This window comes from Propithecus coquereli, unplaced genomic scaffold (genome assembly GCF_000956105.1).
Source record: "Propithecus coquereli isolate 6110/MARCELLA unplaced genomic scaffold, Pcoq_1.0 Scaffold83, whole genome shotgun sequence".
Lineage (NCBI taxonomy): Eukaryota > Metazoa > Chordata > Mammalia > Primates > Indriidae > Propithecus > Propithecus coquereli.
The window spans coordinates 8084057-8098492 of NW_012154507.1; the positions used below are offsets into that span (position 1 = coordinate 8084057).

General features: G+C 40.0%; 2 protein-coding genes across 2 annotated transcripts in view; both read left to right on the forward strand.

Moving 5' to 3' along the window:
* POLE2 (polymerase (DNA directed), epsilon 2, accessory subunit) overlaps positions 1-8442 on the forward strand; it is a 32810-nt gene extending 24368 nt beyond the window's left edge. The window contains exons 13-19 of the mRNA XM_012663755.1: positions 38-92; positions 796-855; positions 943-1020; positions 2430-2538; positions 3349-3525; positions 5441-5508; positions 8424-8442. Of these exons, the coding sequence (XP_012519209.1) occupies positions 38-92; positions 796-855; positions 943-1020; positions 2430-2538; positions 3349-3525; positions 5441-5508; positions 8424-8442 (566 nt within the window). The remainder of the gene's footprint in view (positions 1-37; positions 93-795; positions 856-942; positions 1021-2429; positions 2539-3348; positions 3526-5440; positions 5509-8423) is intronic.
* Positions 8443-11513: 3071 nt separating this feature from the next.
* DNAAF2 (dynein, axonemal, assembly factor 2) lies at positions 11514-13535 on the forward strand. Its single transcript, XM_012663818.1, has one exon. The coding sequence runs from the start codon at positions 11514-11516 to the stop codon at positions 13443-13445; it is 1932 nt and encodes a 643-aa protein (XP_012519272.1). The 3' UTR covers positions 13446-13535.
* The last annotated feature ends 901 nt before the right edge of the window (positions 13536-14436 follow it).

A 14436-nucleotide genomic window follows, 5' to 3' on the forward strand; every position in this document is an offset into this window, starting at 1 on the left:
TATACAAATTAAACCTAATGTCCCTTTAAAATTTTAGATTCCCTAAAAACTTTGGCAGACATAATATGTCAATACCCAGATATTCATCAAAGGTAATGCTCTCTACTGCTATATTTTTTATCCAAATGGTTTTGTTTTAAAAAAATAACCAAAAATGAATCCTATAGGTTTTTTTTTTAAGTTTTAATTTTATTTATTTATTTTGAGATGGGGTCTTGCTATGTTGCCCTGCTGGCCTCCCAAATGGCTGGGATTATAGGCACATGCCACCATGCCTGGCTGAACCCCAAGTTTTATATCAGCTACTATTAAACTAAGAAAAAGAAAGTTGAGAAAACTAAAAGAGCTAAGAGATCAAATTGGCCTCACATTGTGATAATATATGTTATACTGTACTAGAGATTTATAGTGAAAAGTCTTGAGAGGGAGAGTGATAATTTCAACCATATTTTGAATTTCTTGGTGACATTACTCTACGGGTCTAGAGCATCACCTTTCAGTGTGATAGTTACTGGCCACGTGTCTCTAAATTAAAGTTAAATTTAAAATTCAGTCTATCGGACACACTAGCCACAGTTCAAGCACTTAGTTGGACAGTGCAGATCTAGAACATTTCTGTCATCACGCTATTAGACAGTATTGGTCTGGAGACTTTCAGTAGTTCATTTATTAAAATATACAACATTTAAAAATTTTTAAAAATTCATGATTCAATTAAAGGGAATAACTTGTTTTGCTACTGGATAGTGTTACAATAATATATTTTTCAATAAATTATGTTGAATTTTGCTGTAGTAGTCGTTTTGTGTTTGTACCTGGTCCAGAGGATCCTGGATTTGGTTCTATCTTACCAAGGTAAGTTTTATTCAAATTTTTACAATAGTAAAGAAAATTTTGTAAAATTTTAAAATATGTACCATATCACATAAACTGTTTTTATAGGCCACCACTTGCTGAAAGCATCGCTAATGAATTCAGACAAAGGGTACCATTTTCAGTTTTTACTACTAATCCTTGCAGGTAAATATTAGTATTTTATGTTACACTTTTTTCCCTTTCATTTAAAAATTAAGTCGATTCTTAAAATTTGTCTCTGAATTTTGACTGTTATAGAATAAATATAAAAAGAAAGTTTCTTTTTGTTTTGGAAATATTTTAACTGTATTTAAATAATTCACTGTTGGTGCTGCTGTTATCATAGGCTCATAATGTGGGAACAACCTAAGAGTCAGCCTTGGTTCTTCTCTTTTCTGCCTACATTCACTCCTTTGGTGACGTTATCCAGGGTGTGGATAACGTCATCTGTGTTAGATATCATCTGTGTATTGACACCTCCCACATTTATATCTCCATCTCAGACCTTTCTTCCAAACTCCAGACTCATGTATCTAGTTGCCTACTTATCATCTCCTCTTGGATCAAAGTGAACTGATCTTCCTCCCCTGCCACCACCTGCAACCTGTTCTGTAGCCTTCCCCATCTTAGTTCATGGCACCTTTATCCTTCTAGTTGCTCAGGCCAAAAACTTTGGGGTTTCTCTCATGTGTATTAATAGTTTTTCAGGAAGTCCTATTGATTTCAAAATATATCCAGAATCTGGTCACCTCTCTATACCTCTACCTCTGTGACCCTGGTTCCATCTTCTCTAGCCTGGATACCTGTAATGGCCTCCTAATCAGTCTCCGGTTTCCACTGCTTCCTCTGTATAGTTTATTCTTGACACAGTGTCAGAGTGATCCTCTAAAGTGTTAGGCATATCGTGTCCCCCTTCATAATCCTGAAAGATGGTGCCCTCATCTCATTCCTTGCAATGATGATCCAGGCGCTGCATGGTCTGGCCCCCTCTTCCCTCTCTGATTTCCTCTCCTCATTTGCTCCAGCTGCACCAGCCTCCCTGCTATTCCTCAAGCATGCCAAGCATGCGCCAGTGTGAGGGCCTGTGTGTTCTTCCTCTGGATATCTGCTTGACTGACTTCCTCCCCCACTTTAAGCCTGTGCTCAAGACATACTTCATTTATGAGCCCTGCTCATTTCCATCAAACTCTTTAGTATACCAATCTTCTAGACCCTCCCTTCCCATGGATGATCCCTCAGCCTTTCTCTTTTGCCCATACACTTAAGCATCTTCAAACATACTATGTAATTATCATATTTATTGTTTATTTTCTGTGCCTCCCTCCCACTAGAATGTAAACTGCACGAAGGCTAAGATCTTTCTGTTCTGTTTGCTAATTGTTAGAATATTGCAGGCACATATTTAGAGCTCACAAAATAACTGTCGAATGAATGGATGACCAGAAGGACTAGTTGAATTTTTGCTATGGTGAACAGTGGGAAGTGGGGATGGCTTTTTGACATTTAAAGACTTTTTGCCTTTAAAATTATCTCATTTTTTTCCCTGAGGAAGTCAACTACTGTTTTCATTTCAGAATTCAGTATTGTACACAAGAAATTATTGTCTTTCGTGAAGACTTAGTGAATAAAATGTGCAGGAACTGTGTCCGTTTTCCTAGTAGCAATTTGGCTATTCCTAATCATGTAAGTAAAGAGTCTTCTTTATTAAACTAGCTTGCATGTTACATTATATGCAATTTTATTAAGTCACTTAATAATTTTCCCTTATATTATGATGTTTATTTGTGGTTCAAAATAAATTAAACATCCTTTTGTCAGTAAGTTAATTTTTGTTAGTAAGTCAGTGTTTCTCAGCTTTCTACTGAAGTAATGCAGCAGTCCCCAACCTTTTTGGCACCAGGGACTGGTTTCATGGAAGACAATTTTTCCATGGACCAAGAGTGGGGGTGTGGGTGTCTATTACATATTTTATATGGTATGTCCACATCTAAAGGATGTGTACTGTTTATCTTGTAGCTTCAAGGTTCCCTGATGCCCAGCTGTCAATCCTTGGTTATGTGTACCTCCATCTGAGAAGTATGGAAATAGATCCTATAGAGCATTTTTATTATTCATTTTATAAAATTATAAAGTTTATATAAGCTGAATCTTGATTCCTGGCTTTACTCAAGCTATGAAACTATTTTTAGATGAACAGAATTAGTAAATGAGTTTATTATACAGCTGTAAGTACAGTTGGTCCAATATGACTATTAAGGGGTGTCACTTTTAAGGCACATGGTATTAAATGAAAACTTAGATATTTTTTCCTAAAATACGGAATTAATTCCATTTTATATCAGTGTTTCCCAAAATTCCATGATTCATAGCTTTCCTAATTGTTTCTCAAATTTTCTGGGTCCTTTTGCTAATTAATATTTAATTTGAAATTATTAAACTATTTTCACTTTTACAAATGAATTGAAGTTTGCTTTGTTTTGTGTTCTTTTGTAGTTTGTAAAGACTATCTTATCCCAAGGACATCTGACTCCTTTACCTCTTTATGTCTGCCCAGTGTACTGGGCATATGACTATGCTTTGAGAGTGTATCCTGTGCCTGATCTACTTGTCATTGCAGATAAATACGATCCTTTCACTGTGACTAATACAGAATGCCTCTGCATAAACCCTGTAAGAATGTAGTTAACCTTACATAGTCATTATTTGTCAAGATTAGAGCGCATTTCTTTAAATTTAAGATATATAATACAATTATAAAATGTATAATAAAATTATTATTGGAGTAAAAATATACTATCAATGAAACGTTGACTTAATTTGGTATACACGGAAAGTTCTTAAACTTTCAGGATAGTATGTGACTATAAAGTGATGTGACTTGTTTTAAAAAAGCAAGTATACCAAAACATATAAATCCAAATGACCATTTTCCCCTTCAAAGTAACTTATCTTGGGATTCCTTTCTGAGAACTGCTTTCAGATCCTGTGTCCCATTCTCTTGTAACATATTGATGGTACTTGTTCTCCGAAAATGATTTTGATTTTTGGAAATTGCCCAAGTCCCAAAAATCTAAGTCTGATGAATGCAAAAATTTCATTGGGACACATTTTATTATTTATTTTTTATGTAGAACCTTGAAATTTCTTCAGAATCTTGAGGTTGCTTCAGAATTTCTACAGAAGTATGGTTGACTTTTTGACCATGGGGAATAAATACTGCATAAACAATGACATACACACACTTGTTTATATCAAGCAAAATATTATCTTTACTCGTGATTTTTAATCTGCATGCTTCCTTGATTCTTGTGAATTTTAGACTTTAATACTTTTTTGTTCAATCTGTAATCCTTATTTTTGGTTACTACTTTCCTTAAACACATTTTATCCTGCTTCCTCTGAGACAGGGCTTATCAACCTCAGCACTTTTGAAATTTTGGACCAAGTAATTCTTTGTTGTAGGGGTTGTCCTGCAAATTTTAAAATGTTTAGCAGCATCCCTGGCCTCTGCCCACTAGGGGCCAATAGCATCCCTTAGTTGTAACCATCAGAAATGTCTCCAGACATTTGCCAAATGCCCCCTGAGAGACAAAGTCATGCTGGTTGAGAACTACTGCTCTAAGGATGAACATAGTTAACTGATTTGGTTTCATTGCTTGAAATTTATGACCTGATTTTTATATAATCTTTATTCACATTCAAATATTCTTTCAAAATTTGGTTGTTTCCTTATTTAAATTTAACTTTGGGCATTCTCATAGTTAATGCTTTATTTGAATATACCTTATTTCTGAATTCTTTTATTTTTTCATCCTGTAAGTAAGTAAACAACCACCTCCTACACCATTATTATATCTTTTTTACCTTACTTATATCTTTTGGGCAAGCTCAAAACTTGCTTTTTCAAATTATTAATTTCATTATTTTTATTTTTAAATTTAAATTTAAATAAAGATGGGGTCTTGCTCTTGCCAGGCTGTTCTCAAACTCCTGGCCTCAAGCCATCCTCTCACCTTGGCCTCCCAGGATGCTGGGATTACAGGTGTGAGCCACCACGCCTGGCCTCAAAACTTGCTTTTGACATTACTTCATCCTTTCTTGATAACACACACATTAATGAATGTCTGCTATAGGCCAGGCATTGGGTTAGGTGGTGGGCACACAAATACTGAAAAGACAGGGCTCTGCTCAATAACTTTAGAGGCATATTGGAAGGACATCAAACACAGATTTTCACCAGAGGGAAGAGCAGGAAAGACATCTTGAATATGATGTCTGAGTGTCTCACATACATATTTAGCATTACACAGTTCTGTTTATTTCTTATACTAAGTAGAGCCACTCCTGAGTATTTCCAACCACATCTGTTAGCATAAGACTGTCTAGCCAACTTGCAAGACTTTTGCTTCAAGTGGAGATATCTGATAGTAACAACATCTCTCTATAAAGATCATGTAAAAATCTGTTGTATTACTTTATAGTCAGAGCTTGTAACTTTAAGTCATGACCAAGGAATTTGATTTAAAAAATAGTGATTATTTTATAAAAGTTGAGTATTCACTTACAGGCATTTTTCTCCCCAAAGGGTTCTTTTCCAAGAAGTGGATTTTCATTCAAAGTTTTTTATCCTTCCAATAAGACAGTAGAAGATAGGTAAGTGTCCACAGAAACAGCAAGAACGAGCTTTCTCTTGGTATTATATTGCTAAAATCAGATGTTCTGTCAGTGTGCTGAGATCTTTAAAAATGTCTGCAGTGGCTCACTGGAAGTGTTCCAGGCTGAGGTTATTGTGATTATGTTATGTGACATAGAATTGTACATGCTTGATGGTACGTTTGTGTTAGAATAGGTAGGAACTGCTTCCTGTGGGGAAACCTCAGACCAGCTATGGAGGTGGCTAGTTCTCTTGCAGGCTGCCTCCTGATGATGAGCTTATTCTTCCCAGAGGTCAGCCCTGCCCTCCATATGGTTGATTCTCAAACCCAGGCAATTTGTCTTAAATTGACAGCAAAGAAGTAGTGGGGAGCTGTATGTTTGGTGGCGGTGAGGGGTTGAGGTTATAGGAAGGTCTTAAGAAAGAAGGAAAGATTATCACCTGGTGGGTAGTGGTTTTCACAGGGTGATCAATAGATCACCTGCATCAGAATTTTCTGGGGTTCTTCTTAAAAATGTTAAGGTCTAGGATCTTACCCCAGACTCATCAAATGGTTCTCTAGAGATGTAGACAATATGTATTTTTAACATTGTTTCCCTTGAATTCAGTCAGATAACTAATATTTTGAAAAAACTCCCACCCCTAAGAACAAGTGGCCAAATCAAATAACTATCCTCCAGGTTCTTGTCAGAGAATATAATCTTGAACACACAGCCAGCCCAATTGTCTTTCTTTTTTATAATTAACATATTTAAATAAAAATGAATACAGAATATAAACAACAAAAATTTCAAACCATGCTTACAAGTATTAAAATTAAAAAAGAGGCTAGGCACGGTGGCTCACGCCTGTAATCCTAGCACTCTGGGAGGCCAAGGCGGGAGGATTACTTGAGGTCAGGAGTTCGACACCAGCCTGAGCAAGAGTAAGACCCCGTCTCTACTAAAAATAGAAAAAATTATCTGGGTGTGGTGGAGTGTGCCTGTAGTCCCAGCTATTCAGGAGGCTGAGGCAGGAGGATCACTTGAGCCCCTGAGTTTGAGGTTGCTGTAAGCTAGGCTGATCCCCCAGCACTCTAGCCCGGGGGAAAAAAAGAAAAGAAAAAGAAAAATACCTCTGCTTCCCAACCCTGAAACCATGATTAACAGTCTCTTATACACATTTCTTGAAAAAAAAGTTTATGCATATATTCTTCCTGCTCAATACTCAAGGAGGATGTTAGTCCATTCATTCTATGAGATTTTCAAAATTTTATTCTTGGATTCTCCCATTTGACATACAGTTGATTCTTACTGTATTCCAGGCACTGCTTAGCCCTTGGAATACAGGCAGACACTCTAGCCTCTAATTCCGTAAGTCTAACACGTGTTTGACTTTACCTAGCCTATACTGAATACTAAAGAAAAAAATTGATAATGCCTTTAGATAAGGATACACGCTTTTCTCCAGCTCCACCACACCTGGATGCTCCAAGGGCATTTGATTTGTGACCCCAGGATTAAATCACCTGTGAGGGCTGTCAGCCTAGAGCATATTGTCTTGTTCACTTTTAGATTGACTTTAACTGAACTAAGATTTGGTATAAAACTTAAGTCTGCTATGAAAACTAGTACTGGGAGCTTTCGGTTATGTCTCAGGATAAGAGAAATCTGTCTGCCCCAAGCAACTGTTTAATCTTAGGAAGACTGTAAATTCTTAAGACTTCCTTTGCTTTAACTGTTAGGAAGAACATCCAAATTTGCATTTCTTATAATGTTCCCAGATTGCCATGCAGAATTGTTTTGTGTTCTGTGCACTTTATACAGATTTCTATTACAGTCTTTAATGTACTGTATGAGAAGTCATTATGTACTGGTTTACCTGCAGCTAAAAAAAAAGAGAAGTCATTATGTACTTGTCCTTCCTAAAAGTTTTTAGCATAGTATCTAGCATAGTACTTGACTTGTAGTTGATGCTGTTTGTCGAATTGAAATAGTTGGTTCTTTTCTCTTATGTGGTCTTAGATGCTGAAGAGCCTTGACATAATTTCCAAACTATAGTTTAGTATTGGTAACTTGGGAATCTTTTCAGTGCTGGATCAAACAAACTGGTGTATGTTTATTTTTTGAGAGAACAGAAAAAAATTTCAAGATATATTGAAATAATCTGGTCTTCCTGCTGCTTAGTGTCTCTTAAGAAACCTTTTATTAGAATATTTGTGAAATCATATTGTGGAATTAATCACAAAAAATGTAGTCAAAGGAGATAACTCTTTCAATATGTACTTTCAAATAGTTTTATTAAAAACACAATTATTGGTGATGAAGTAGGGGAAACAGACATTCTCACACATACTTGGTCAGAATTTATGGTAAAAACGTTTATGGAGGGTACCTGACAAGATTTGTTAACACCTAAAATGCATATACCAGCAATTCCATTTCCAGGAATATATCCTACAGATGCTTATGCGTAAAAATAGGTACAGTTGTTTTTATTGCAGTTTTATATCTATTTGTACTTATTCAGAACTTTCTAATTTATTTAAATTTCAAAGCCTTAAAGGAAGAATTTAGTTAACTTATAAATATAATGTATTTACTACTAATTGAAAAGGGTGTATAAAATATACATAATATTCTATCACTTGTGTTATGTGCTTTTAAAAGCATAAACCCACATATACAAATGCTTATGTATGATTAGACTATCTTTTTTTTTGATTAGACTACCTTTACAAGGATATATAGTTGCTTTTGGGGAGCCAAAATGGGATATGAGACTGACTTATTTTTTAGTGTTCCCTTTTGAATTTGGAACAATATACATGTATTGACCTATTTTTAAAATTGATTAACTATAGCTAAATATTAAGAAATATACAATAACTCAGGTTTCCAAAATGTTTAATTTTATGATTATTTTCTGTTTCTAGCAAACTTCAAGGCTTTTGAGATTCTTAAAGACAATCTGAAGAAACAAAATTCATCAATTTTCTGCTTAATTTTACATATTATGTAATTTTGACATTAAGTTACAATAAAATTATGGTAAACTTTAGAATGTTCTGCTTGAATTTGTATTTTATGAAATTTTGATGTTAAGTTATAACAAATATGATTAGTATACTTTACAAAGTTTTCTAGGAAAAATATTTTCTGCAACATAGCAAGACCCTGTCTCAAAAACAAAAACACCTATATGATAGGGTATTTTAAAACTTTTTATTAAATAAATTCATAGTAGAAAAAAATAGAAAACATAAGCAAGCATAAAGAAAAAATTTTAATGACCTGCAATTCCACTATCAGATATTATGTTAATATTTTGGTATATATCCAGATTTTTCTCTATGCCTAATTTTTTTCCTATAAAAATATTTTGGTTTCATATTATACATACTAAACTTGTTTTTTCTTTACTATATTCATTCATTACATACCTGAGTGCCTAATATGTTCCAGGCACTGGAGAATCCAGTGTTAAACCAGAAAGGAAAGGTCCTAGATCTCATGATGTTTATGCCTTTAAATGGGGAAAGCTATACCCTAAAACAAACAAGAAAACATCAAATGTAAACCATGGTGAAAATAAAACTGATGTGGGCAATTTTATGTGGGGTGTTGGATGTGGGAGAAGCATGTCACAGGGAGTCACTAAGGTGACATTTTTTCTTTTTTTTTGAGACAGAGTCTTGCTCTGTTGCCTGGGCTGGAGTGCCGTGGCGTCAGCTTAGCTCACAGCAACCTCAAACTCCTGGGCTCAAGTGATCCTCCTGCCTCAGCCTCCCGAGTAGCTGGGACTACAAGCATGCGCCACCACGCCCGGCTAATTTTTTCTATATATTTTGAGTTGTCCGATTAATTTCTTTCTATTTTTAGTAGAGATGGGGTCTCGCTCTTGCTCAGGCTGGTCTCAAACTCCTGAGCTCAAACAATCCACCCGCCTCGGACTCCCAGAGAGCTAGGATTACAGGCGTGAGCCACCGCACCCAGCCACTAAGGTGACATTTAAACTCTTGAAATTTAAGGGCCTGTGCCCGGGCTATATAGGAACCAAGAGTATTCTGACATTAGGCTGATCCGGTGGGAAAAATTAGATGGTGAGCGTGGAGATGGTGAGGGATCAAATGTGGTAGACACACGTAAGGAATATGGATGTGAAGCTACTTGAAAGTTTTCAGCAGGGAGTGATATAAATTGATTTGGTTTTAAAGATCACTAAGGCAGTTGTGTGGAGAAGATCTCATCAGAAGGGAAGAACTGAAGAGACCAGTAAGGAAGCTATTGCAGAAGTATGTGATGGAGATCATGGTGGCTCAGAGCAGAAATGGAAAGTAAGATATAGTTGGGGTGTGTAGGAAGAGACAATAGGACTTGGTAGCTCACAAGGCAGGGCAGGGTGAGGCAAAGAGGAATCAACAAGGATTACCCTTAGGTTTTAGGTTTAAGTAGTTGTGCAGGTGGTAGTATTTACTGAGACTAGGGAAACATAAGGTTTGAGATGTGAAAATTAAGATTTCTATTTTTAGGCAGGGCGCGGTGGCTCACGCCTGTAATCCTAGCTCTCTGGGAGGCCGAGGCGGGCGGATTGTTTGAGCTCAGGAGTTCGAGACCAGCCTGAGCAAGAGCGAGACCCCGTCTCTACTAAAAATTAGAAAGAAATTAATTGGACAACTAAAAATATATAGAAAAAATTAGCCGGGCATGGTGGCGCATGCCTGTAGTCCCAGCTACTCGGGAGGCTGAGGCAGAAGGATTGCTTGAGCCCAGGAGTCTGAGGTTGCAGTGAGCTATGATGACACCACTGCACTCTAGGCCGGGCAACACAGTGAGACTCTGTCTCAAAAAAAACAAAAAAGATTTCTATTTTTAATATGTTAATTGGAGATGCCTATCAAACATCCAGGTGGAAAAATCTAGCTGACAGTGGCATGCGAGTCTCTTAGAGCTCAGTGGTCAGCTAGGACTGAAGATACACAATTTTGGAGTCAGTAGTCTCACCCCACATATGATCCATGAAGGCAAAGTTTTGTTTTTTTTTTACAAGTACGTTTTAAAACTTTTTAAAGTATAAGATACGTGAAGTCCCCTACTGTACAACTCAGTGAATTTCACAAACTGCAAACCCAATGATACCAATACCAAGATTGAGAAACAGACCCCCACCCCAGCAGCTTCCCCTTGCTCTGTTCCAATCACAACACCCCACTCTCCCTCAAGAGGGCAATCACTAACCTGACTTCTAACAGTTTTAAGACTGACTTTGCCAAGTTTTGTCTATTATATAATGGAGTCATACCATATGTATTATTTTGCATCTGGTTTCTTCCACACCAACATTAGTGATATTCATCCATACTACTGCTGTATATTAGTTTTATGTTTATTGGCCATTGGTATTTGTTTATGAATAGCCTGTCCATATCTCTTGCCTCAGATGAGTTTTTATTGGGCAAATTTTATGGTGGAATATTCAGAAAATAGAAAACAGAAAAATTAAGATCGAAATGTTAATAGTTAACGAAGTGAAAAAAGGCAGACAAACTTAGGTTTGAATCGCAGCTTTTGAATACACTCGCTATGTCACTCTCATCAGGTATTCTCAGGTCCCATCTCGTTTGTAAAATGGGGATGAAGTTTATCTTAAAATGGTGCGAGCAATGAATGGGATAACATACATAAGGCTGGAAATTACAATTATTACAATAGTCAATCTGCAGAAGTAACTGCACCATGACACAGGAATCTAAAAAACGTAGAAAGTCGGGTGGCTGGTTGTTTTGAAGAAACTAAAAGGCTATTTCTGGCATTTGCACCATCCCATTCTCATTTCTATCCCTCCTCCCGGGTGTTGGTGGTGTCACTATGGCAACGAGCACACGCTGCCCAAGGCTCAATCTTCTAGCCGTTAACGACCTCGACCTCCTCACTCTAGGCGGCCCAGAGACTCTGCCCGCACTCTGCCACCCACTCGGTCTCGGATTGATCTCCCTTGGCTCTAGAGCGAAGAGCCACGGGACAGAATGGCCAAAGCGGCAGCCTCCTCGCCGCTGGAGGACTTGGACCTGAGCGGAGAGGAGGTCGAGCGGCTCACCTCCGCCTTCCAAGACCCGGAGTTCCGGCGACTGTTCTCCAAGTACGCCGAGGAGCTCACTGACCCGGAGAATCGGCGGCGCTACGAGGCAGAGATCACGGCGCTGGAGCGTGAGCGCGGAGTGGAGGTGCGGTTCGTGCACCCGGAGCCGGGCCACGTACTGCGCACCAGCCTGGACGGGGCGCGGCGCTGCTTCGTGAACGTGTGCAGCAACGCACTGGTGGGCGCGCCGAGCAGCCGCCCCGGCTCCGGGGCAGATGGGGGTGCAGCGCCTGGCAGCCATTGGTCCCTGCCCTACAGCCTGGCGCCAGGCCGCGAGTACGCGGGGCGCGGCGGCACCCGCTACATGGTCTACGATGTGGTTTTCCACCCTGATGCGCTTGCGCTGGCCCGGGGTTATGAGCGCTTCCGCCAGATGCTGGACGCCACGGCCCTGGAGGCAGTGGAGAAGCAGTTCAGCGTGAAGCTGGACCGCAGGAATGCCAAGACCCTGAAGGTCAAGTACAAGGGGACCCCGGAGGCCGCCGTGCTGCGCACGCCCCTGCCAGGGGGCGTCCCAGCCCGGCCCGAGGAGGAGCCGGAGAGCCCTCTCCTGGATTTCCCCTACCCCTACAGGTACCCGTCACCCGCCGGGGACTCGGCAGTCCCCCGGCCCCAGGTGCCCTCACCTCCGGAGGCGCTCTTACAGCCCGCCCCCACCGAGCCTCGCTACAGCGTGGTGCAGCGCCACCACGTGGACCTCCAGGATTACCGCTGCTCCCGGGACTCAGCTCCAAGTCCCGTGCCCCACGAGCTGATTGTCACCGTCGAAATGCCGCTGCTGCGCTCTGCCGAGCAGGCGGTGCTGGAGGTGACGGGAAAGCTGCTGTGCCTCGACTCAAGGAAACCCGACTACCGGTTGCGGCTCTCGCTCCCGTACCCGGTGGAGGACAGCCGCGGCAAAGCGCAGTTCAACAAGGCTCGGCGGCAGCTGGTAGTGACGCTGCCCGTGTCGCTGCCGGCCGCGCGCCAGGAGCTCACCGCTGCGCCGGAAGAGGCCGCAGGTCGGCCCGGAACTGACGGCGCGGCCTGCGCTTCCGCTAGCGAAGGGGAGGCGGGACCGGCGGGGGGTCGCTCCGGAGACCGAAGCTGGGATCCCAGCCGAGCAGGGGCTTTAGACGCCGGGATCACTACCCCGAGCGCCCCCGAGCTGGCGCTGCTGCCGGCTGGTGCTGGAAAGCAGCTTGTCCCCGAGTCAGAGGAGCAGGACTTTGGCGGGCACGCGGTGTCTCGCGGTGGGGAGAAGCCGTCTTCTGGAGCAGAGAGTTTACCTGGTGGCAGAGGCTCTCCTTTTACTTCATCCCGGGGCCTTGAGTGGGAGTCTTCTGTAGGAGATCTCAGGGTGGAGACGTGCGTGGACCTGGAGGGCACAGGCGGCCAGTCCTCTGACCGAGCCATGTGTGTTCCCGGGACCGAGAGCGGGGAACCTTTGTGTCCTCCTTTGCTGTGTAATCAGAAGACAGAATCCTTGACTCTGCTAATTCAAGTGCCTCGGATCCAGCCGCAAAGTCTTCAAGGGGATTTGAGCCCCCTCCGGTACAAATTGCGCTTCTCCACACAAGACTTAGTTTATTCCTTCTTTTTGCAATTTGCTCCAGAGAATAAATTGAGTACCAAAGAACCCGTGATTAGCATTTCTTCAAACAATGCAGTGATAGAACTGGCCAAATCTCCAGAGAGCCATGGACTTTGGAGAGAGTGGTATTATGGTTTAAACAGCGATTCTTTGGAGGTAACAGTTCTTTCTAGAGTCTTAATATTTGAAATATTCCATATCAATTTCAAAATTTGCTGTTACAGACACCCTCTCAGTTTCTCTTAAAACATTTTCCATTATAACTTTTTTGGTAATGACTTGAAAGTGGTGCACGTGATGAAAGATGTCAGCGCGTGTTAAACGTATTTTGAAAAAAAGAAACTTAAAACTTACTCTCATCCTTCCTCGTGGATGGGTTTCAAATCTTCAGAGTTCCCCCTAATGCAGTTGTTTTCCTGGGGTCCACTGACTTGGAAGGAGACCATGAATGGATTCTCAGGGACTCGTACGTAGACTTATAGAATTGTATGCAAAAAATTGAGGGTGACGAGAAGAGCTCTCTTCTGGGGAGAAGGGCTGTAACTTCAGTCATATTCTCAAAGAGGTTTGTGACACAAACAAGTTTAAGGAGTACTCCATAAAATACTAATATAAGAGAACTTGAAACTTGTCTCTCTGTGGTTTCCCCTATTTGTTCCAAATATGAGCTGTGTTAATTTTGTAATTATAACATTTGTTTATATGAAAGTATAGAGGAAAATTATTTTATTTTGGACAATGAACTGATTTTATAAATTAATTTTTAATAACAGTATGGTTATTCCTTCCACACCCTAACTATGTACCTAGGTTCACTTGACATGAATATGAACAAATTGCTTTGTGTTTGGGATTCAGGTAAAAGTATGATTTTTGCATTTCCTAATAGTTAGGAAATCTTTCCACATCATCATGATGAAATTACCTCATTCTTATTATTTACTACACAGTATACTGTTACCACACTGGAAGATATGATATCACAATGCTTAAAAATAGAATGCACTTCTTTTAAATAAAATATTATAATTGGGTCTTACTTGGTCAAGAAATAAAAAGCACACTGGATCACACAAAATTGAATAGATCCTGCTATGTATATTTCTTAGTTACCTCATTAGGAAGTATTCTAAAGCAGAATTACATTTTACAGCTGGGATTGAATTTATAGCCCTAGAGGTGATGTTGTTCTTATGAAATACTAAGAGAAAAAAAATAAAAAGAAAAATGAACAGAA

Excerpts from the sequence above, each read along its gene's own strand:
- DNAAF2 (XM_012663818.1), top strand. The coding sequence starts at position 11,514 with ATGGCCAAAGCGGCAGCCTCCTCGCCGCTGGAGGACTTGGACCTGAGC.